The sequence below is a fragment of the Gadus macrocephalus genome, chromosome 2 (assembly GCF_031168955.1).
Source record: "Gadus macrocephalus chromosome 2, ASM3116895v1".
NCBI lineage: Eukaryota > Metazoa > Chordata > Actinopteri > Gadiformes > Gadidae > Gadus > Gadus macrocephalus.
The window spans coordinates 8,173,303-8,198,296 of NC_082383.1; the positions used below are offsets into that span (position 1 = coordinate 8,173,303).

Consider the following 24,994-nt stretch of genomic DNA (forward strand, 5'->3'; position numbering starts at 1 on the left):
GCACACGCTAAACATGTTCAGCCGAACCGTTGTTGGCAGTTTTATAGAAAGTTCAGTTAATGATTCAAAGATAGAGATTTTCAGATAAAATAAACACAAGAGAATTTTTAGACTGAGGTCCCATCTTTGAAAGCCATGATTCATCGGGTTTTTTCTTATATAACCCGACCTATCACGGCGTATCTGTTTGAGATTGGCAGCAGAAACGACCTGCCGTAACCGAGCTTAACTTCCAAGTATGACGTTCACGATTCGCAACCAGGGCCCTTTCTTCGAGGAAATAAACAGGTTTTCAGGAAAAAGGGATGAAAACAACCACACACACGCAAGCACTGGTAACACGTTTCTCGTGCCGATGGATTCGTACACTGGGAGTGAGACGAATGCCTTTGGTAAAAGCGGAGCTATTTATTCCGTCTCTGGACGCGGTTTTAAGGGGGGGGGCGGGGGGGAAGACAACAAAGAGCTATCAACAAGGAGTAGCGACCAGGCCTGATGCGACGCGGTGGCCTGTTTTCCCTCCGTCTGAGGGAGTTTACCCCGGGTACCCCCTGCATGGAAGCAGGACAACAATACACACACACACACACACACACACACACACACACACACACACACACACACACACACACACACACACACACACACACACACACACACACACACACACACACACACACACACACACACAACTCTGAGAGAACTTTCCAACTCAATAGCTTTTGAGAGAAACCCAAGGACAACACGGTCTAAAGCTGCGTCAGGCCTTGTAAAGTTCAACCCTCCATGTGGGTAAGCTCATGGAAAGATACCCAAACACTGTTTGGATTACAGGACAGCATGCAACGCAAACACAATGTCACATGAGCGTGCACTGTGGGCATGTGTGTGTGTGTGTGTGTGTGTGTGAGTGTGTGTGTGTGTGTGTGTGTGTGATGTTTGTTTGCGTGTATGTGTTTGTGTGTGTACGTGTATTAGTGTGTGTGCATGTGTTTGTATGTGTGTGTGTTTGAGACGTACATATTTATATAAATAAACACACATTCTGACACAAACAAACACACACATTGATACACACAGACGCACACGTGTCACACACGTATGTAAATATATTCAAACTAACACGCAGAAACACAAACAACAATAACAGAAATGCACTTATAGTCCCATCCACACGCAATCACACACAAACACACAGCCACACAAAATGTCCCTATGTTGAACTTTTACGAAATGAGAGTGTTTCGAGAAACCTGGGAAGAGAATCAAGACTTTGACACTGGAGACCACAATGCGGTGGTCAGCGTCTTCTGGAGCTCCGTATTTTCACAACGACCGCAGCACCCTCCATGAAACACCACGGTAATCCAATAGAGAGTCGGTCACATACAGCGCCATATGTCCTACAAACACACACACACACACACACACATGTACACACACACACACACACACACACACACACACACACACACACACCCCGACACACACACACACACACACACACACACACACACACACGCACACACACACACACACACACACACACACACACACACACACACACACACACACACACACACACACACACACACACACACACACACACACACACACACACACACACACGCACACACACGCACATAAACATACACAAAACGCAAATGTACTGTGACATGCCCCATGACCAACGCAGATAAGAAGAGACAGTTATGACTCATAACTTGTTGTTAGCAACGCAATGCGGACGGCACGAAACGTGGTTATCATATCGAATTGAATGGCCTTTTCAAGGCGGTTGTTCAGCCAAGCCTTGTGACTTATGTGATAGAACTGTTCTGCGCTCCAACGAGCAGCAACACTTATAGAATAATAACTCTGGCAGTTGGGGGAAAGAAAAGAAGGATTCTGGCGGTACTCCTCTCTGGCGTCGCACGTTACAATTATTTCACTTGGGCGCTGATGGGTCCTCAATGTTCTCACGTCAGGCCATTGTCCCCCGGTGGAAACCTGTTCATTTATCTAGTGTCAAGAGTACGTTTAATGATTGCCTCCCAGGCTCCTGGCTTGGGACAGTGGAGTTAGTAACTGACATATTTTATATTCTTGTTTCTTGTGCAAAGCTCTGCCATTTAGGTGTGTGTGTGTGTGTGTGTGTGTGTGTGTGTGTGTGTGTGTGTGTGTGTGTGTGTGTGTGTGTGTGTGTGTTTGGGGGCAGGTGTGTGGGCATGCATGATGCTGGACTTTGAAGACCATTTGTGTATGTGTGTGAGGCCGTCTGTTCAAGTGTGTATGAGTAAGCGTGTGTGCGCATGCATGCCTGCGAGTGTGTGTGTCTGTGTGTGGTTGTGTTTGAGCAAACTTTGAAGATTCATAATCTAATCTCGTGTCAAATCGGATCTCTGCAACAACAAAAACAATGGAAACAATGCTTGAGAGTCAGAGAGGTCCTGCAAGAGTGTTTCAGGAACAATGTTATCACAGAATGAGAATTCCTATCAGCGTGGTGAAAGTAAACGTCCCCAAGAGAAAGCTATAGACCTCAGAGTCCTCCCCAGCTCTGGCTGGAATTCAAGTCATCATAAAAATGTTCAGCTTTCTGTCACTCTGGCACCATTTAATGTGACAGTTTGATGGGCTCATCGGCATACTTCACATACACACGGGTGCACATGCAAACACATTCATACACATACTCACACACGCAAGCCTTCAAAGCCCAGCATTATGCAATCATACACAAACAGACACACACCTACACTCAAGCAAGCAAGCAAACACAAACACACACTCACGCGTGTGCACACGTAAAACAAAATGTATGATGAGGCCTTCAGAGTGAGGACATCGCTAATGTAAGTGTGTCACGTCAGACTAAGGTCTTTCTTTAAACACACCAACACAATTACACACGCACACACACACACATACACACACGCACACGCACATGCGCACACACACACACACACAAACACACACGCACTGCAATAGCTCATCTTGTCTGATCATTATGGCCCCCATTGCGCTCCTAAGCATCGATGAAAGGAGGTTACCCTCTTTCTGCGTTCCTTCTCAAGGTTATTTCTTTGATAATAATTATTTCCTTGCCCTTTTGAGGGATGTGATCGATTTGTGATCGATCCGAATTTTATAAATCTGTTTTCTTTCTTCCTGGATTCAGAAAAAAACCACGACCACCGGGCCAGGAGGTGATCAGAACAGCTGCACCATCGTCTGTCTCCCCACCACAAACCATCCATAACCTTTGGAAAAACAGGAGATTCCAAGAGAGAGGCGGTTTCAGTGCCAAACTAAAGCGCCTTGCACTTGCTCAAGGAGCAAAAGTGCTTCAAAGTCAGTCCCATTGGAGCCTCGGATTCGCTGCTGAGGAACATGAACCCCAGGGAACAGAGGGCCATGAGACCATAAACACAGTAGGACCTCTCTCGGACTATTATGCAAGCTTGCACACACACACACACACACACAGATGCACTCTCGTAATTGTGACAGGCAGGGCCATTTGTAATTAACGCTGCTTGTTGAATTACAAAGGGAAATAAATAAACAGCTTTACTATGACTTGAGGCTCAATTGAAAGACAATAGAAACAGACATGGTCAGTGTCAAACACAGCTAGATTCAATTATTTTTCAGTGAACACAATGTTCTAGTTCCTGGGGCCATCCTAAACAGTTGTGTGTGTGTGTGTGTGTGTGTGTGTGTGTGTGTGTGCGTGTGTGTGTGTGTGTCATGCGGTGTAGAACAGCCCTAGGTTTGAATTGATGACTACCTCAAAGCATAATGATGCTTTGTGTTCAGACTAAGTCTAATACCTTAGTGTCTGGAATGATGAACAGCATACAGATCAAATCGGTCCACTTCAGAAGGCTTTGTGAAAGATATAAAGATAAAAATAAAAAAGGACCACAGTATTCGTCATGGGTAATAATATCAGAGCAATAGCCTCCTTTTAAGTAGCTAGGCCTATGATTAGAATGCCAGTGAGGTTATGAGCATTACAGACCTGTATTGGTGAGGCATTACTGGAGGCTGTTTATAAGTTGAACTATGGCAATTTAGATGGCTAAAATGAATTCAAGAACTTACTACACTAGAAACCTAAAAGGGTTAAGGTGGAATAAAAAGTGCCGTTACAACTTATCAGAAAACTATAAGAAAACTAAAAAGCGCGATGCAGATATCCATTATACAGTTGGCTACTATCTGATTAATGTAATGCATAAGCTTTATTACTAAAATGGGATTTAATTAATTAATTTAGCCCATTGAATAAAATCTGTTTACTTCAACACAATGTCTATTTTTAACTTTCATAGAAAAATAAACCCATCAGAAACGAGAGATGAATGTCTTCAAGAATCAAGAATTTATTTTATTGTCATGTTATGTTAGTTGTTAACAGTCCCTCACTAAACGATCCAATTGAAAGGCTGAATGTTAAGTTAAACAAACCTGATAAACAGCTCCATCTGGAGGACAACTCACAGGGATTTACTAAGGTTCTAACCCCTCTTTAACCAGAAGGGGGCGCCAAATCGTGTTCTTCCTAAATGTTTCCATGATTACCAATACACACCTACGATGTACAATTCTTGAGGCAGCAGCTTAAGGGAAAAAATAACAATTCAGCTGTTAAACTGATCTATTCAATTTATTGACAAAGATGGAACAGCAAACCTTGAACACATGTAGGCCTTTACACACGGATGATAAACGGATGACACACTTTTCTTTTGAAGCCACATTACAATCATGGTTTGAACATAGCAGTCAACGCTCATGGATCTTCCTCAGTGAGATTTCCCTTTTAACCTTTTTTTTTTACACGCGAGAGATGGGATTTGTTGTGTGATTAAACAGACACATTGAAACTGACCAATCCCCAGAGAGAAAATGTCAACTCTTGTGTACAGTAAAGTAGGGGTGGACATACATAAGTCTCATAATGTGTACGAAGGCGGTGAAGAGGTTTTTCAGTTGGAAAAACAGATCATATAAATAATGTAAGATGAGAAAACCATGTAAATAAAACTAAAGGATGACAACAGCAACAGCACGGCACTAGAGAGTCTAGACAGTTGACAGACTAAAGATACTTGATAGGACTCCATAGCTATGTACAGACGACGAGAACACTTGGATAGACGTTGGATAAAGTATTAAGGTATTTGCCTCCAGGGGGCGCAATATCAAAGTAATCTTTTGTAAGAAGCAATCAACGTTGGGTCTCGCATGATGTAAAAACGATCTCTCCTCCTTCCTTGATGCGTGTGTATTGTATAAAGTTATACATACAACCCTAGAGCCTCTAATTAAGGTGTGGAAGAATACACTGTCACACTTGAATCAACTACACACCAACACTTTTTTATAACAATATAATAACAAAAATAATAATCGGAAGGCACATCCGATCAGTCCTCGTACTTTCCGTCCAGTATGCCCTCGAACACGAACGGGAGGAACTTGAACCCTTGTCCCGTGTAGAACTTGTTCTGGAACTCCACCCTACACACACACACACACACACACACACACACACACACACACACACACACACACACACACACACACACACACACACACACACACACACACACACACACACACACACACACACACACACACACACACACACACACACACACACACACAAACAAATCAGAACAGGCAAATCTGGTTAAGAAGACAAGTTTGGTACAGCAAGATGTGACTGTACAAAGAAAAAGGGACGGATACTGTGTTTACGCGTCTGGTCAACACAACCCCATGTGTCCACAGAAATCCTTTCAGAACTACGTTTGCAAACCTGCCCAACACCAACCATTACACCCATGGACAGTACGGTCCATAACAATCTTTATTTAGCAGTGGAGAACCAAATCCAAAAAGGTTGCGACACACGGACCATCTCCAGACACAAACACACACAAGCCCCTCCCACCACACAGACGGCCTCAGCAGGGGGGCCGGTGGACACAAGACTATGTGTAGGGAGGGGGGGGGGGGTAGGGGGGGCCTGCTCCTCGCACTCCTCTAGACCCAACCCTAATCCGAGGGCCAAGAAACCCGAGCCCTGTTTCCCTGGTGGCTGGTGTGTGCGGGGGGGGGGGGGGGGTCATGGTCTATTTATAACTTTAATCAGCATCTTGTTGACCGGCTATTGGAGGGACTCCTGCGTGCCTGTCGTTCCAAGGTCTGGGCCGAGAGGAAGCCAGACCGGCCTGCGCTGGGCCTGTGCTGGGCCTGACACCGCTTTACAGCGCTGTGGCGTCCTCTTATGTAAAAGGTGTCGGTGCTGGATTCTCGTACTTGGTTTTTTACTGTGGTTGTTGAATGAGTAACAGGTTGTTTGGTCTGATTGGAGCCACTGGGGGCTTGACTCTTTAATCTTGGCATGTTTGGATGTTCAAGCATCGTGGTGATACACAAACTAATAAACAATTTCAGAAATCCAATCGTAATAATCATAATAACAAAAAACATAATAGGCCGAGTGTGTAATATTTAACAGAGTTAATAAAAGCTGAGCGGCTGAGATATTAAACCCAGTGCCACGAGCATGCCGTGACAAGCCGCAATGTATCATTAACCCATTTAATTAAAATCCAAAGTACCGGCAGCATAGATCAGCAGAATATTCCAGACCCCAGGCCAGGAAAAAGAGAGGCCCCCGTCAGTCCAATCTAGTCCCATGGGCTTGTTCAGACCTAATCAAACTACAGTTCAACCAGTCATTCGACAGGGGGTAGTGCGTTTATGCCGTGGCGGTGGGGTCCGCATGGGGTTGGGAAAAAATAAGGAACTTTTGGAGGATCGCAACTAGGGTTCGATCTCGATTTCGATTTTAGCGTAAAATAATAATAAAACTAATATAATCGAGTTTTCGAGAAAAGCTGGATACATATCGGATTCTGTACATTAGTTTAGATTTAGATTTTCTTTTTGACCAATTAGTGTATTTTTTTAAAGCAAAATTTCAAAGTTCTCAGTTACTCAGTGTTTTTGGGAGGGACATGCTGAATAAATACATCATATTTTCAAACTCAAAAATAATCATTTGAATAATCGTGATTTCAACATTGACCAAAATAATCATGATTATGATTTTTTCCATAATCGAGCAGCCCTAATCGCAACCCAAGGTCATGTTGCGGTGGCCCATCAGGTGAGGCCGGAAGACGCCAGCGGGGAGAAGAACCTCGTTAACCATGTAATGTTAGCATTGTAGCATTCCGCTGTTTAGTGAGCTACTGTTATGATGGAAGAGAGGCTGATCGTCACAGAGCTGTCCTTTCAGTTTGCACTAATGCCTAATGATTTGGTCTGAATGAGCCCTAAGAGTCCCACCCCTACAGGGGGAGCTAGAGACAAGGGTTTGTCTCGTTTCCTCTAGCCGATAGCCATTCTGAACACATTTTTCCACAGTGGATAAAGTTGGGATGGGATTTCAAAAGGGGTCTGGAACCTTTCTTTATAGTTGCATGTGATTTGTGAGTTTTATTGTTAAGTGCGCTTTGGCTCACCCCTTGAAAGTGAGATAGCTCTCATTATTTTTCTATGAAGAGGCGAAACAATCATGCACTATATGAATATATAAGCAAATAAAATAACGAGCAAGGGATACGGCTCCAGACAAGGTAATCATCAATAAAATGCTATAAACGGGTTTTGACCAAAAGAAACAATGGCAAACTCGAGTGATAAAGACCCGATAAGCAAATTGCGACAAGCATGTTGTTCAGGGGGAAAACCTGACAGAAGGCTGCCCCCACAAGGGGGCGAGAGACTTGAGTCAGACAGGGCTTTCTCACCAGTGCAGTCGTAGGGCGTGGAGGAAGGCGGAGAGGCCCTCCATGACGAGCAAGATGCACACGGTCAGCACGGCGAAGGCCGCGAAGAGGATGAAGAGCAGGGGGGCGCCGCCGAAGCTGGCGGAGCTGAGGCCGAACTTCAGCACCATGGTCCAAAGGACCTCCGACAGCTCTACAGGGGGGGGGGGGGGAGTTGTTTTTCCACATTCAATTGCACATTTAAAAAACGACATAATCGCAATGCCCTAGTTGGCTACACAGCCTTTCGTAGTGCATTGGAGTAGATCCTGAAACGAGCCGGCCAATGAGAAGGATCGAGGATCTACTTTGAATAGGGAATCGATTTGGATTCGAATCGCGACCGCACGAATCAAAATCTAATCAAATGCCGGATACCGAAATATCCACGCCCCTCATAGGTGATCAGGGATGGTATGTGACAGGGTGGGAATGATGATGCAATTGCCTTGAAGAGTGTTCCGTAAAAAGGTTTTCCCACTGAAAGGCACCATTAAAAGACATAATAATTATAATATTAATATATGACTGGAAGTACCAGTCATACCATGGGGATAACACATGCTCTGAGAGACACATTTCAGGTTGCGATCTCTGGCTGATGACACAGACAGGCTCTGGGTGTGTTTGTAGCGTTTATGGGCGTATCACCAGGTTTCGCCACAGGAAGTGTTGACAACTTGTCTGTTTGATGAATTTAATTCATTAATTACACGTTAACTCTCGTGTTTGTTCAATTCAATGAAATTGAATACACTAGGATTAAACAGTAGCCCTTGGCGGCGGCCTCCTGAAAGTGCCAGATGTCACATATTGGTTCGGCCACAACTGTTGTGCGGATAGCACAACCTTATCTCAAACAGGTTTTTTTCGCATGCTGCGTTTACCCGCCTCCGCAATCTCTCAGTGAGATCGGCTGACTTCCTGTCGCCTTCATGAACACCCTGTTGCCTCTGTGCGTGTCGAAAGCTGGTGATGCGTGAGAGAAGGGGCCCGTGCGGAACGTACGTGCGTGTGCCAGACTCAGAGCCCACAGGCGCAGGTAGGAGGCCGTGTTGGAGATGCAGCCCAGGCAGTACTCTATGGTGTGGATGGCCTGGATCACTGCCACGTCCCCAAAGTTAAACTGCGGGGAGGAGAGGAAACAGAACCACAGGAAACAGGAAAGAAAAAATCAATCAACCATCGTCATGGAGATACTAGAGCAACAACAATGGCTTGGAGGATCCAGAAGAAAACATGGACTGATTACGCCCGTTTTATATAAATTATTTTTAGGAAGATTTGGATTACAGAGGTCAAAGGTCATTGAGACCATTGACGAGGGGGAAGGGAGGGAGGGATGGGGTTAGATCAGTAGGTCCCCCCCTTCCGACGACTCCTACTATAACTCAGAGTCTGAGGCTCTACATCAATAATCATCCCTTTGAACTTTGAACCCATACAAATCGTCTGCCCGTGCCAGGGTTGGCATGCAAGCCATTGGATTGGCGCTTGGCTAAATACGGAGGCGACTACGGAAGCACTATTCTTAGCGGAAGGAGCGGACGGGAACAGACACACACCCAGCCCGGGTGTGGCTACAAAAGGACTATATCCTGTACACCACTAACACAGAAGCCACTAGAAAACACACCAATCACACACCGAAGCACACACCAGTACAGCCAAGGGGCATTCGACTAAAGGGAGCAGGTATCTGTTGGAAGCAGATGGAATGATAGACATGCACTCAACACACACGGTGAGGGGGGTTGAAGGGGGGTTGTTGAGGGGTTGTTGTGGGGTTGTTGTTTTTGTTTTTTTTGGATGAGTCGTTGACCTACCTCTTCCTCCACACGAGCCTTGAAAGCAAGTAACAAAATGGTCAGGAATGGTTAATCACAACACACGCACACTAACAAACACACACAGACGGGCAAGAGGATACGAAAACGTGTATGCACACACAAAACACACACAGAGTTAAGGAAACCTTAGGAAGGTCAAGGAGCTGGGTGTAAGGATGAAGTGAGAGGTCACTTCTGGATGATTGAAGACACGGTTAAACTAAATTTTTTTTAAAAAAATTCTAAAGAATCGTAAGGCTATTGTGTGGAATGTTTACATCAGCAAAAACTATGTTGGGGAAAAAAGACATATCTCCCCATTTTCTTTTTTGATCTCGTCACCGGAAACCTATAAGAATGGCGAGTAAGGGAGTTGGATTGGCTGGTTTTCGACCCGTCGACAGCATCCATAATTTACATCGTTTGTTCTCCTCACCGTGGTGGGAATTGGACACCAGAGGGAGGCCTTTGTGATGGAGGACTACATTACTAAGAGACACTCTATCTAGACCTTTGCTGCTACTTCTTCATGCCCCATGGTCTCATGTCAAAGTCCATCACTTCTACTTATGCATTTCCTTTCTACTTCACCATGTCTGAGATTCTAGTCCAATATTTCTACATTGACGTTTCTATTCTGTTCCAGAATAGACTAAATCACACTATTTCTACAACGGCGTTTGTATTCCCTGTAATGATTCTATGTTGTCGGGTCTATTCTATTCCACAATTTCTATTGCAGATTCTATGAGCCACACTATTTCTAAATGGACGATTCTAGTACATCTCACCCTTCAAACATTGGCGTCTCTATTCTATCTTGCCGATTCTACATCGGCGTATCTATTCTATTCCACTGTTTCTACCGAGCCCTTTCTGTTGTGCTCTGCCTTCCTAGGTCTCTGCCGTCGCCACTGGCAGGCGTCTGGCTGGGCTTTGGTCGTGCGGCTGCCGGGGGGAGAGGGCCGCCTTACCTCGGGCTCCTCCTCCGTGTTCAGGGCCAGCTGGTCGTGCTCGATGATCCCCGCCTCGTCCTCCGTGGGCCCGTTGCCCACCCGGATCCCCCCGAAGTTCTGGGTTCCCTGCGGGTCCCCGGGAACGCCACGCCACGGATCCAAACGAGGTGGAGCGAGACAAAACAAAAGCACAACGTTTAGCGATTTAGGGGGAGCGTGTGGGAAAGGATGTCTCTCTCTTACCCTGAGAGATGGAGAGGGTTCATAGTCAACCACTAAGATGTCATTTGTTTATCCAAGAACGGAAATGAGGGGAAAACTAAATGGGTAAACTGGGGTTTTATGCATGAATGATGTCGATATTTAACAACACGGTTTCCCGGAGACCACACATGAACCATAGTGTCTGATGTCACAAATCAAAAAACTTTTGGCAATTAAAAGCATATGTGGATGATGTCCACCTCTTCTTTGGTGTATGAAGCCCAACCCACAGCGGGTGGGTGGGAGAGGGAGTTGATACTCTAAGAGAGAGACGTAAGATCTACTATAATAATCCCAGACAGGAAATGAGGGGCAAACACAATGTATCACCTAGGGTTTAGGGTATGAATGATGGGCATATGTAACCTCAAAGTTCTTCCAGGGACCACACATGAAATCCCCCCATGAGTAACAACATGTTCCGACGCCCTGGTGGGGGGGACAGAGGTCATGGCTCCATACCAGGTTTTTCCTCCACAGGTACTGCCTCCGCAGGATCAGGGGCTTCACCACCAGCATGCAGGGGACGCACATCAGCGCGATGACCACCAGGAACGACTGGAGCGCCTGCTACTGGTTCAGAAGAGAACCAACACACAGACAAGCAGCGGTCAGTGGGTCGCTCTGTCCAAAGATAAACCATCTAGTAAAGCGTCTTGTCGCTTCTAGCTAATAGTTCCAACTTTTTTTAAATGGTGATATATGTAAGATCTATCTTAAGATATATTTTTTAAAACATTTTGGACGAAGGAAAAAATGAATATGAATCAGATTAGTAATATTTGGTGTAATCATGAACATTACGATGGGTGGCACAAATATGTTTAGTTTTTCTAAAAAAGGCTTGTGCTTGATTTAGGGATTTTTTAGCACTGTCGGAATGTACTCGTATGGTATCGGATTCAACACATTTTATCAAAGTGAAATATTTAAAAAAAATGTCATTGTCAAATCAGAACAACAAAAATGACAGATCTATTTAAAGACATTTTCCCCCGTACTCAATGCAATACCTCAAAGTACCCCTAGGGGTGCGCATACCTCCGGAAAAAATAGGAGACAGGAGAGCGATCCCATGAGACGGGCTGACAGGAGTTGGATGACAAGGTGCTCAGAGGTTACCTGGCCGGTGTAAAGCTGGGCGCTGCCGTCGCTGTAGCTGAACAGGAACATGTTGATGAAGGCGATGAGGATGCTGGGCGCGGTACGGGAGTTGCTTGCGTCATAAGCCAGCCACTTGTAGAACACGAGCAGCACCAGGTAGCCAAACAGGCTGACCATGAAGACGATCTCCGGGATGAAGCCAAAGTAGATGTTCAGGGGCTTATTGAAGTACCTGGAGGATCATGGGAGACGGTTACAGTGACGATGGGTTGAGAGTCAGATCCCGTACCCAAGTCTTCATCGGCGTCAATAAATGAATGAATGAATGAATGAATGAGTGAATACTTGGATGCAAGAATGAGAACATTAGTGAATGAATGAGTGAATACAAGGATTAGTGAGTTAAGTAATTCAATTGTGAGTAATTGAGCGAATTAACGAGCAACTGAATTAATGGATTGATTGATGGGGCGATTGGGGGCTCACAGGTGGTTGAAGAGGCTGAGAATGATTCCGAACAGCATGTGGATGACTCCCAGGATCACAGACATCTTCATCTTGAAGGAGTTCAGGAAGGTCAGCTTGTTGGCGGCGATGTTCCAGATCTGTGGGCGACAAAACGCGCTGGTGTGACATTTTGGCCAAACACAAAAGGAGAAGAGGTGTATTGAAATTGTTTACACCGATGGTTTAGTGAGCAGGTAACGGCTCTACAACAAAGCCAATCGATGACAACACACATCTCATACTCCTAGCCAATCATCACTACACAACCGCCTTGAAAGCAAGCACGCTAGGAGCAATATTGACACAAATATTACATATGTAAAAAAACGTGTAATTACTGGGTCAATTCCTAAGGGGTAGGGTCCCTTAAACACCCCCTCCACAACCGGGTCCAGCTGCAGAAGCTTATTTTCCTCGAGCACTGTAAACCTGAAATAAGGAAGAAGAAAAAGAACGCAATAAAAACAGTGCACCAGTTTCAATAGAATCTACCGCCAGAAGAGAGAAGTAGGTTGTGGCTTTGTGGACACGTACGTCCAGTTGCCGCCTACTCGGGCGTCGAACATGGGCCTGACGCTCCAGCCCGAGCCGAAGACGTTGAGGGACTTGGAGAAGCAGTCGTTGTAGATGATGCCCGTGTAGATGGAGAACAGGCCCATCAAGAGGATGATGTAGCGGCCCGCAAACACCATGCAGAACATCTGGCAGAGACACACGGACAGACCGAGGGACGCAGAATAAGAAAGGGTAATATATGGGCAGAGAGGGAATAAACAAAGATAGACGATGATGGATGATTTCATTGGAATCATCATCATGTCAATAGCGATGACCACATCAATATACAAGAACCTATAAACCAGGCCATCTAAATGACTGAACCAAGACAGCTAGAATCCTCGTGGGCGTGTTCCCCATACCTATGTGGTCAAGGGAGATGGCTGTGAGGAAGAGGTGTGGAGGGGGGGGGGGGGGGGGGGGGCGGTGTGAGAGTAAGTATGAGTGAGTAAGTATGTAAACCTATACATACGGCTGGCCTTAACATAGACCACAGGGGTCCTCATAGTGAGGGCCATGACAACAGCCAAGCAAACCACCTCTTGAGAACACGAGGGGTGGAAAGGAAATGCAGTCCTTCTGTCCCACATGGGCACAATATCCATTAGTGTGTGTGCGTGTGTGCGTGTGTGCGTGTGTGCGTGCGTGTGTGCGTGCGTGTGTGCGTACGTGTGTGGTGCTCTCGTCTACCTCGTTGTCGTTCTTCTGGGCGGCCAGCCGGCTCTCCCTCAACACCAGGTAGAGGGCGGCGCAGGTCATGAGCGCCCCGTGGCCCATGTCCCCGAACATGACGGCGAAGAGGAAGGGGAAGGTGATGATGGTGTAGGGCGCTGTGGGGGGGGACGGGACGGCGGGGACGCAGCCCAGGGGGTGGGGTGGAGGAGAAGGAGGTCGGCCGGTGAAACCCCACGCATGGATCACAGCAACGCATGATACACACACACATGCACTCGTAGTGGAATAGGCAGGATATGCGATTATGATTGAAAATGCATAATCGCAAATCAAAAAGGACGGTGTTTCACATTCGATATCCATGTATGGCAATTATTTAAAAGTGTGAATCATTAGGCTGTTGGCCGAAGTTTACCCGGGCTACCGTATCTGACTGATACTAGTACTTCCCTTTTCTCTATCTTACAGTATTATCGATAATTGATCGACACATGGATATCTTTAGTTCATGACTGTATGTCCCCCCCACAAATGACAAAATCACTCATAATTAACGTGCCCACAGAACCACACGGAGACACACGTACACAGCTCGCAGGGGCCGTGACGCGGGGGTGGGTGGATGAATGGATGGATGAATGGATGGCTGAGTAAAGAGAGGTTGGGCGGAGGGATTGTGTGTCCTATCTCGGGGACAGCTGAGCAAACAGGCCCGAGTCATTATGGGCCACGGGGCTCGTGTGAAACCCGAGGCGTTGGGGATGGGGTTGGGCTGGGCTAGGAGAGAGCGGGTCAGTTCAGACACACACCTGGGTTCATCTCGCGGTAGTTGCCGACACCGTAGGCGTCCACGATGTTCTGGAAGCCCGAGGTGAACTTGTTGGTCTTGTTGTAGGTGGGGGGGGTCTGCTTGGTCTGCATCCTGTTGAGGATGGAGGGGACGGTGGAGCCGCTCTTCTCCTGTCAATCAAAAGAGGAGGGGGGGGGGGGAATCAGGTCCCTGCTGCTGCTGCACATTTCGCTTTATATTTTTCTGTTACATGTCTTAATTAAAATGAGTTTGATGCACATAAACTTTGAGCAAATTTACTCAAAGCTGAACAAACAGGACCTACACACAATGCTTGTTTTGCATATAACATGATGTTCAATATTGTATTACGACTGGATATGCAAATAACACGTAAAACCATGCCGCTCACTTAGCAACAAGTAACACCCACACCATAGTAAACACAAAGAAAGCTGGCGTTTCCAGCCTACTAAATATCAACTAAATAAACACTCTACTGTGTCCACTCTCAAAGCAGGGAACTTTGCTCAGCAAAGGGCAGCGATAAACATTCATTAAAACGACGAGTGAAATGCAGTATTCCAAAGACCATTCTAGTAAATCATCCAAACCCTGTTAAGATGGATGAATGAAGTGTGAGTGAGTGAGTGAGTGAGTGAGTGAGTGAGTGAGTGAGTGAGTGAGTGAGTGAGTGAGTGAGTGAGTGAGTGAGTGAGTGAGTGAGTGAGTGAGTGAGTGAGTGAGTGAGTGAGTGAGTGAGTGAGTGAGTGAGTGAGTGAGTGAGTGAGTGAGTGAGTGAGTGAGTGAGTGAGTGAGTGAGTGAGTGAGTGAGTGAGTGAGTGAGTGAGTGAGTGAGTGAGTGAGTGAGTGAGTGAGTGAGTGAGTGAGTGAGTGAGTGAGTGAGTGAGTGAGTGAGTGAGTGAGTGAGTGAGTGAGTGAGTGAGTGAGTGAGTGAGTGAGTGAGTGAGTGAGTGAGTGAGTGAGTGAGTGAGTGAGTGAGTGAGTGAGTGAGTGAGTGAGTGAGTGAGTGAGTGAGTGAGTGAGTGAGTGAGTGAGTGAGTGAGTGAGTGAGTGAGTGAGTGAGTGAGTGTGTGTGTGTGTGTGTGTGTGTGTGTGTGCGTGTGCGTGTTCCGTACCGTTCCCCTCCGCAGGGCGAACTGGATGGAGTCCAGGTCGGAGATGGGGCACCACACCTCGGCGATCAGACACTTCTGGGTGACGTCGATGTTGCACAGGTTGAGCGTGTGGTAGATGGCCTTCATCTTCCGCACCTTGATGAACCACACGCGGACCGTCTTGGCGGCCGCCTGCAGCACCCGCTGCCGGTGGTCCTCCGTCTGGTTCAGCACCTTTTGGGGCAGGGAGAGACGAGGTTAACCGATGGCTGGACGACATATGGATGGATGGGTGCAGCGAAGGCCCCGGTTTAGCATGTTAGCAGCTAATGCGGCTATCGTTGGAGTCAGATTAATTAGTTTTCTTTGCAAAGACATTATTCATTCATTCATCAAAAATAAAGGGATTATAGCCATGCTACTACACTTGGGGCAATTACCCAAGGTAGTGGGGCAGTCTAGGCAAGTCCCAACGGTTACTGGGTTTGAACCCATAGTGTAGGCCTCTTAGAGAGAGAGGCCTAATTCCTACCGCATGTCATTAAAGATCTGTGCGTCAAAAAAAGCATACACTAACATGTGCTTAACTTCTCTGAGAAAGACATCATGTGACCTAAGGAATCTGGACCTGTCAGTCTTGTGTATCAGTATCTTGCAACGCAGAGCGGTACGATTTGTATTACGCTTACATATTGCATTGCACTTAAGCAGAGTGACTGTATCGCTGACTTACGTCTATAAATATGTTGACAATATGAAGACACTTGGAAAATAATCCACCACATCCTTCTGGGCTCCCTTTTTCCCATGAGAGTCCCATGATCAGCACATAGCTCAGATGCTTCATCTCTGACCCAGACCACCCATCCCCTAGCTGGCTGGAGCCACTGCTATGAGTAACACGGCTGAACCTTTACATACGACTGGCTTGCATATAGGCCACATGTGTCCACATAGTGACGCCATGACAACAGCCAAGCAAACAACAACTTGAGACCATGACGGGACGAGAGGAAATGCAGCCCTTCTGTCCCACGCGGGTTAGGGGGTATCCCAAACACAACCATAAAGAGTGAAAGGGGTGTGTGTGTGTGTGTGTGTGTGTGTGTGTGTGTGTGTGTGTGTGTGTGTGTGTGTGTGTGTGTGTGTGTGTGTGTGTGTGTGTGTGTGTGTGCGAGAGAGAGAGAGAGAGAGAGACACTCAAATGCACCACAAGACATCATCCTAAAAACCGAGCCTACACGTGACCCACTCGCATAAAGCCAAGTACCATAGGCATGTGTAAGCCTGCTCGGGGGACTTTGGCCTGCTCTGGGGAGTTTAGCCCACCGGCTGAGTGCGGCGGTGGCTTTGGAGCTATGCTAGGTCTGCATGCCTGTGTGCGAGTGTGTATGTTTAACAGCAAGGGAGTGAGCAGGAGTGTCTGGAACATGATCTAAACCTCCATGCCCACAGGCAGCTGATCCACTCCAATCTGGGAAATTAAGAGAAAGGGTGCGCTTGTTTTCCGAGCCATACAAGGGCCATACAATGCCTGCCCTCGCACGTGTTCCTTCTTCTGTCTCCTTTCACCCATCCGGCGGAGAGGGAGCAATTAAAACAAACGCGCCAACAACCCCACGGGGACCGTTGTCCGCGGCCAAAGCTATCGTTGCTTTGTGTTCGGTAACTGGACGCCAAGGTCCACAGGCTTTTGTCAGCGCACTCCCATGCTGTGTTTTTGGAGGACTGACAAGACGCAAATAAAAGTCTTGATGAAACACAATGCCGACTGAGATGTACATTGTTCCCCAAATCTGCCGTCTGACAAGAGTGCCAAGCAAAGCCGTGGCGCTTAGCAGAGATTAGTGAGGACCAGCGGCTGCTTTGGCAGTTGACTGCCTCGTACAATCTCAGTTGGACGGAGGGCTCTAGGCTGTGGCGGTGTCTATTGTCTGGTAGCTAGCTACCATCATGTAAAATACTAAATTATATTAAATAAAACATTCAAAAAGTCCCATTGAAAGAGTCAAATCTGTTATCAGAAAAAACAATCGGATACAGCTTCCTACACGTTATTATCTTGGGCAAACATGAAAATAAAATAAAAAGGCACTCTGCTGCTGTTAGGCAGGGACGGCTGGGCCCTCTAGAAGAGGGGGTGTTCACGCTGCGATGCCACTACAGTGTACAATGTAGAGAGCAGAGTTGAAGCATCAACTCTACAGAGATTACTTGAGTGCATACCCTCAAAGGACCTTTAGTGCAGGGAGTCCTATCCTCTTTCGTCAGAGTTTCCTATTATTTATGCAAGTCACTTTATTCTGTTGTCATTGGATTTTTGATATACTGTTGTATTTCACACACACACACACACACACACACACACACACACACACACACACACACACACACACACACACACACACACACACACACACACACACACACACACACACACACACACACACACACACACACACACACACACACACAGTTACACTTCAGTTGTAATACACCAACCAACGACTCTAGGGGGCAAATGTCCCGGCATAGCCAAATGCGGACAGCGAGGTGGTGATAATATTATTGGACACTATCCTCCCAGGCACATGTTGCCATGGCGTGTTGCTCACGTCGTTACCATGGCTTGTGTCTTTGCATGCACCCTAATATGCATCTCTAGACACTTTCCTTTAATGATCAAAGTCACACTTGTCACATCTGTGTGCGTGTGAAGGTTAGAAAGAGCAGATGTGAAACTATCACTGCTGGTTTAAAGCAGCAAATAGATGTACCAATATTAACTTAGATGTATGAAGTACAAAAACCCACATTTGGATTTATTAAATACTAGCACTCATAGCACACGTGCATTCAAACACTGACGATTGTGTCAACCAGGCAAGCTGTAAGGGCAGTTCAAATGTGCCTTGCCTGGGGGCTTCCCTTCTGTACTATAGCCAGGGGGAAACGCATAGATCAGGTACCAGATTTTGACCACCAGTTTTAAGACACAGGCTTAGTTGCTTCCAATATTTATACATTAACTCTGACCTAGATTGCAAAAACGGCATGCAACTGTATTACAGATTTACAAATTTAAGAGCTTACGTCCACTTAAATTATGACAGTTTATTGATTGCATGCGTGACTGGGTATGAGCGTTTTTGGGGGGCGGGAGGGGGTGTGTACAGACCCTCAAGTCTGTGAATGAAACACTTAGAAATACCATACTTAGGTATATCTTAATACCATACTTATACTCAGGAGGTAAACAAAACATCAATATATCCATCCATCCCTCCATCAATCGTCCCTCATACCATCTGGAGGTCGTCAATGCGAGCGTTCACTCCTGCCGCCATCTCCTTCCTCTCCTGTGGCGTCTCGGGACATGGGTACAAGGAAGCCCGGAACCTGGATTAAAAACAACCGCAAACACGGGCACATCAATGAAGAGGGATGGGATTGTGAACCCTGTGATGTCCAATTGAGAGGAACATCCCTTACCCCTCGCATATCTTCCTGACGCGATTCTTCAGCTGGTCACCCTGGAAGAAGATGATGAACACCGACTTGTACACCTGGTCACCCTGTGGAATTGGTCCACGGTTAGGATTGATTGGGTTTCGTTGGAATGTGAATTCACTTGACCCTAATTTCAAGCTGATGAGGCAAAAGCAGTTACATAAAATACACATTTTGCACATTTGACCATATTGAAAATCTAAATCTTACTACTGTGCTTTACTTCAGCTGTGCCACTCACCTTTCCAACCTGGGATTAATAAAATGTATCTGATCTCATGCATGTTATGGTGGTATTGGTGGTTGGATTTGAGGTGATACTGATGATAGTAAATCGATACATCTCCTGGAAGCTGGGCCAGCCTAGTCTCAAAGGGTACCCACCGAAGCCGGGTCTTCCAGTGGATCTTCGATGTCAGCCTGCTTCAGGAACACGTTGCCACGGCAAACTCGCCACAGCATCCGCTCAAATGTAGGAATGCGCTCCCTTCCGATGACTCCGGCGACAAACCTGCGACAGGCGAAAAACAAAGAAAATAGATGCTAAATCTGTAAAATAAAGGTGCAATATCTTATGTTTTAGAGACTGGTTAAATACTGTGGTCAAAAAAAACATGAATTATGTCATTTATAAGCTGTGTTGGGATCTGTCTAACAACCAGTTACCACCTCTGGTTTGGGGCGGTTTTTATTTAATTTTATAACGAAGGTGATATACGCCTGATCTCATAATCATTCAAAATACACACACAACCTGATGACGATCGTTTTGTCCACAAATAAACTGGAAGGGATCTGTCAAATAGCTAGTAGTCCCTTACACAAAGTAGGCTATGATTAAAGGTGGACAATTTACAAAGCACAGTTAATAAGACAGTGTATGTGTATTTGCGTAGACAGTATTATTATCTAACAAAAATTAACATAACATGTAATACTAGAAACAGCACTTATTCTGTGCCATTTACCTAAAGCAATAATAGTGGCTCAACCAAGCCAAGCAGCACCAAGCTAGACTCCTGATTGGCTGGTATACAGTCATAGAGAAGGATGGCCCAAGGGAAATAAAAATAAATACATAATCCCGCCATGAACATGGAAGACCATGATGGGAACCGTACCCTAGTCTGAGAGGTACTCCGCGGTTAGCCTCAGTGGGCTCCAGGGGGATGTTCGACTCCTCCAGTAGACTGGGGTCCTCCATCTGCAGATGGAAACCCTGTGCCCATTAGTGACAATGGTATAGTAATACTATTACAGTAATTACTACTATGCAACACTAGTTCCACATCAGCCTTTCACAGTGCAGTTGATCTGCCTGATACACGAGCATTCAGGGGAGGTTCAATATGAGCATGGTCAAGGGAAGATCACACAAGATGATGCCAAGTAATGTCTTGCACAGAATCTTGCACATCGCAAGGCATATCTGGTCAAAATAAACTTGTGAAAGTCTGAGGTGTGTACATCTTGGCTCAAGCTACAGGTTAACAGAAAATGTGTAAATCTAGGAACAAACTATTGGACCACAAGAGAACGATGGAGCGTGTCCACTCATGGGATCTCTTCCACAGATCTAAGCCGCAGAGAAAAACTTGACACCTTGGAAGCAGGAGAAAATGGTTGTGAGAAAGGAACGGGCAAAATCAATTATAGTTAGGAAAGCGTGGCGCCATTTTTGCTTTCAGGTACTGATTCAACCAGTTTAAATGTAATGACTGACAAAGCGACATGTTGAGGTTAAATCATTTACCACAATGACATGTTTAAACTGCTTGTAAAAACAGAAAGAATATAAGAAGGCTAACTGGGGTTCAACAGAGGACTACTTTCGAACGCAGTGGGCTGGAACACGGAGGTGTAAAATTATGGCTATATGGTACAGTAGTTAGTTATGGAATGTGGCTCTGAGAAGCAAATGGTATCTGTATTTGTTTCAGTACTGGTCACATGACGTGAATGGACGAATGGATAAGAGTAGGTGGGCTTCAAATCACATGACAGGACTAGCTGGACCGAATGAGCTTAAGGCTATGCGAGATCACATGAACAGTGGGTGTTCTTTAAGCTCAGTCTATAGGCAGTGCAAGGGGAAGGGGAAAGGGACCCTTAGAATAGTACATTATACATCATTAGGAATATTTAGAATAGTACATTATTCTTATTCTTATTCTTATTACTAGTAGTATTATTATTAATATTTTTATACATTATTAATAACGCAGATTATCATTATATTCCCCACAATACAAGTCAGAGAATGGTCAGTGTTTGCGTTTAGTGCGATTAAGGAAGGAGTTGCCAACCTCATCGAAAAACTGCTGAGTGCGCCGCAGGATGTGCTTGAGCTCGGTCAGTTCCAGGAAGTTCTTCTTCAGTGCTTCCTGGTTAGTGTTGATCTCCTTCAACTCGTTCTCTAGTTTCTCAAACGTGGCCTGTGGGGACGGGAGGAGGGGAGGAGAAGATAGACGCTGTCAGAGGGGCTGTAAGATGTGCCTTGTCATGTCTGGTTGCTGCAGTGGCCGGTCGAGAGCCGTCACCTCCAGGTCTATCATGTCCCTCGGGAAGGGCACCTCCGGATTCTCCCCTGTGTCGATGACGCCGATGTGGGCCCTCTTTATCTCCTTTTCCACAAATCCTGTTTTGAGGAAGGAAAGGAAACCATTAATTGCGCCCACCTAATATTGCAGTTTTTATTGTAACACGTTATTTGGCATTCGGTGCGTGCCAGGCCAGTGACCTGCATGTGTATGGAGAAATAACGGGGAGACACTTTTATGACTAAATAGGTTTTAGGTGTTGGGACTTGATCGGGTCATGGTTGACTTACTCAGCTTGCGATCCATTTCCTCACAACGTCGCACTTCGTTGACAAACTTGCGTTGGAACACATTGACATCTGGGTTGAGCTGGGGACAAGAGTGGAAGTTAACATACATGTTTAACAAGTACATAGACATAGCATTTCGTAAACATGCCTAATTATGCTGATGAAACCTGAAGACTAATACAAGGAGAGAATCAACCTATTTGTAGTAGCCTTTATCACACAGGTGTCTTAGTAAACATGAATTAAGGGAAGTTTCAGAAAATCTGGTTTTGCTAAAAACATTAAATAATAAGAGGTTATGTGCTTTACCGGCTGTTTTCAATATGTTCAAGCTTCACAGTCAAAAAATTACAAATATTTAGCACATTTCTATGAATCCACATTATCTGAAAGCAACATAATGACCCTTTTGAATCCCTATATGTTACATATTTCGCACACAATGGCTTCCTTAGGGCAATCCTGAAGGAACGTCCACATGCACGGACTGAGGGCTCAGCTGTGAGAACACATGATGAACACGATGTAGAAGGTATGCGCTTAGCTCCCAGAATGCCACTGATGTGATAGCAAAGCACGTTTTCCACTGCACAACAGCCATATTCATTTCTCAGGCACGACTATTCTCAAATAGCAAACAGTGACAAACTCAAACTCAATTCTCCATAACCAACAAAATAACTTAGAAGCAGTTTATATTTTGTAAGGTTATGGGTCGCGATGACGACAGCAGACGGATGATACAGGCGTTGACTCACATCACGAAATTGCACCATCCCAATCTCTCCGAGTTCACTAACACAGCAGTAGGCAGCCTCTGACTGGAGGAAGAGCTGCGCCAGGGTCATCTCTTCACTTCTAAAGAGGTCCCCCATGATGGCGGAGATCTCCAACGGCGAACTCAAGCCAGAAGATAAGCAGACTAAATAATAAAAAAAGACAATGAGTCAAAACATGAAAAAAGGCATGACTTGCAAGATATATTAGGCCTCATTTTGACATTAACACAACACAAAACAAAAGCTAAACAGGCTTCCGGTGGCGGTATATGAATTACTGGTTGAAGCAGGTGGGAATATAACGCATTCCACACTTGACTGCTAATTATGTGGGCCAGTACCTCTAATGAAGGGGTCAGCCTCAGTCATATGATCGTTTTAGCACTATTGTGAAAAGTTGACAAGTTGAGCTTTCGCTAATGAAGTTCTCAGAGATGTTAACTAAATGTAATCGTGAAGATAAATAAATAAAGTCTGGTCCAACTTATTTTGACTTGCTGGCTGCACCGTTAATGCTTAAAACTGAATTATTTACAAAGAACAGAGTTGGCTTAAAACTGAATTATTTACAAAGAACAGAGGTCGAAGCAAACGTGGCAATTCGTGAATGAACTGGCCTGTAACATGAATTAGACAAGGTTGCCTTTGGGTAGGATCGAGACGAACTCCATAACACCTACTGTAAAACAAGCACCCAAGGCTCATCAATGGATTATAAAGCACCACGTGACCAGCGTTAAGGGTTTATCTCACATTCTATTAGACCGTCCGACACGGTAACCGGTTTATAAACACATCTTCGTGAACAAGTTTTAAAAAAAAAAACTGATTAATAAAGTAGATATACAACTTACGTAGAAAAGTTTACAGGAGATGTACTGAATCCGACACAAAGTAAAATCGATTAAGTAGAAAATAAACGACTTGTTAGGTGTAGCTTTACCTGTCAAAGCTAAGATGTCAACTCTGCATTCATAACATGAAATAAATGGTGCGTTTCCTATTTGTTTCCGAACCAACAAGTTTATCAAATAGAGAACTTCCTTGTTAGCATTACTAGTATGCGACTGTTTCAGCTGTTCGGTGATATGTCTTTGACAGTATCGCGGTGTATAAGTAATAACGTAGATAAGTGATTTTGAGGCTACGTAAATGGCCAATCTAACTCCTAGGAGGGACCACCTGTTGATAAATAATAGATACGAATGTCTTGTCTCTTTACACGCGAAAACAAATTAGCAGTACGTGCCTGCCCAAATAAATAAAACTGTACTTCGATTCACTCACAGTTCTGTAGATATCCTTAAGATTGTTCAGTGCTGTTGACTGGTCTTTCGCTCCTCAGCTGACCACCGCAACACTAGTGACTGCCTAAAAAAGCTAGCTCTCAAGCAGGTGAACCGGAAGAGAAGCGGCGGGGGCAGCCGCGCCATAGTTGTAGTTCTCCATGCGTATTTTGTGAAGCTCCTTTTTTATATATCTATATTTTTACATTTCGGCTTTATCATTTATACAAATGCTTCCTTCCAAAGCTTTTAGTTATCCCCAAAACATCAGCAAATAAATTAGGAAACTTAAATCAGCAAGAGTCAAAGGAGCTAGCTATTTTGTATTCTATATCTGACCAGACCTGCTCCACTTCAGTGAAGTCTCCGTCTTGTGGCTAGCATGTGTTGGGTTACAAATGATGACTACATTTTGTTGATGCATAATTCATTTCAGGTAAGCAGATATTGCGGTCCAAAATCCAAACTGAACAATGCACATTTTTTTGTACATTTTGTTTTTTCATTTTTTAAAAGTCGAATCTTGAGTTTTAAGGAAGTATTCAAAAATATGAATGTTACCCCTTTCGGATGCAGCCTATTGTGAATGTAGTCATATTTGTAACGCCTTGGAAATTAGTACATCGTTTTCCAAGTTATTGAAAAGTAGGCCATCTGCTGGAGATCCATGGAGCTTACCTGTGTGTGTGTGTGTGTGTGTGTGTGTGTGTGTGTGTGTGTGTGTGTGTGTGTGTGTGTGTGTGTGTGTGTGTGTGTGTGTGTGTGTGTGTGTGTGTGTGTGTGTGTGTGTGTGTGTGTGTGTGTGTGTGTGTGTGTGTGTGTGTGTGTGTGTGTGTGTGTGTGTGTGTGTGTGTGTGTGTGTGTGTGTGTGTGTGTGTGTGGGTGGGTGGGTGGGGGTGTGTGTGTACCATGTGTCCCGGCCATCTCTTTCA

General features: G+C 45.3%; 1 protein-coding gene across 5 annotated transcripts; it reads right to left on the reverse strand.

Moving 5' to 3' along the window:
• Nucleotides 1–4,367: 4,367 nt before the first annotated feature.
• On the reverse strand, nucleotides 4,368–24,223 carry atp6v0a1a (ATPase H+ transporting V0 subunit a1a). 5 transcript variants are annotated; one of them, XM_060038871.1, is made up of 22 exons: nucleotides 24,064–24,223; nucleotides 22,756–22,919; nucleotides 21,998–22,076; nucleotides 21,708–21,805; nucleotides 21,474–21,602; nucleotides 20,289–20,371; nucleotides 19,552–19,678; nucleotides 19,150–19,232; nucleotides 18,963–19,056; nucleotides 15,679–15,891; nucleotides 14,559–14,709; nucleotides 13,765–13,904; nucleotides 13,051–13,217; nucleotides 12,855–12,945; nucleotides 12,496–12,614; nucleotides 12,028–12,241; nucleotides 11,368–11,475; nucleotides 10,660–10,767; nucleotides 9,683–9,700; nucleotides 8,865–8,982; nucleotides 7,839–8,010; nucleotides 4,368–5,532 (listed from the first exon to the last, which is right to left on the reverse strand). In XM_060038871.1, exons 2-22 carry the CDS (start codon nucleotides 22,870–22,872, stop codon nucleotides 5,439–5,441), a joined length of 2,523 nt encoding a protein of 840 aa, XP_059894854.1. In that variant the 5' UTR covers nucleotides 22,873–22,919; nucleotides 24,064–24,223; the 3' UTR covers nucleotides 4,368–5,438. The 5 variants fall into 5 exon arrangements, with proteins under 5 accessions (XP_059894854.1, XP_059894874.1, XP_059894844.1 ...); XM_060038891.1 differs by having other exon boundaries at nucleotides 13,051–13,075; nucleotides 13,857–13,904; nucleotides 20,289–20,386; XM_060038861.1 differs by having other exon boundaries at nucleotides 20,289–20,386.
• Nucleotides 24,224–24,994: the final 771 nt, after the last annotated feature.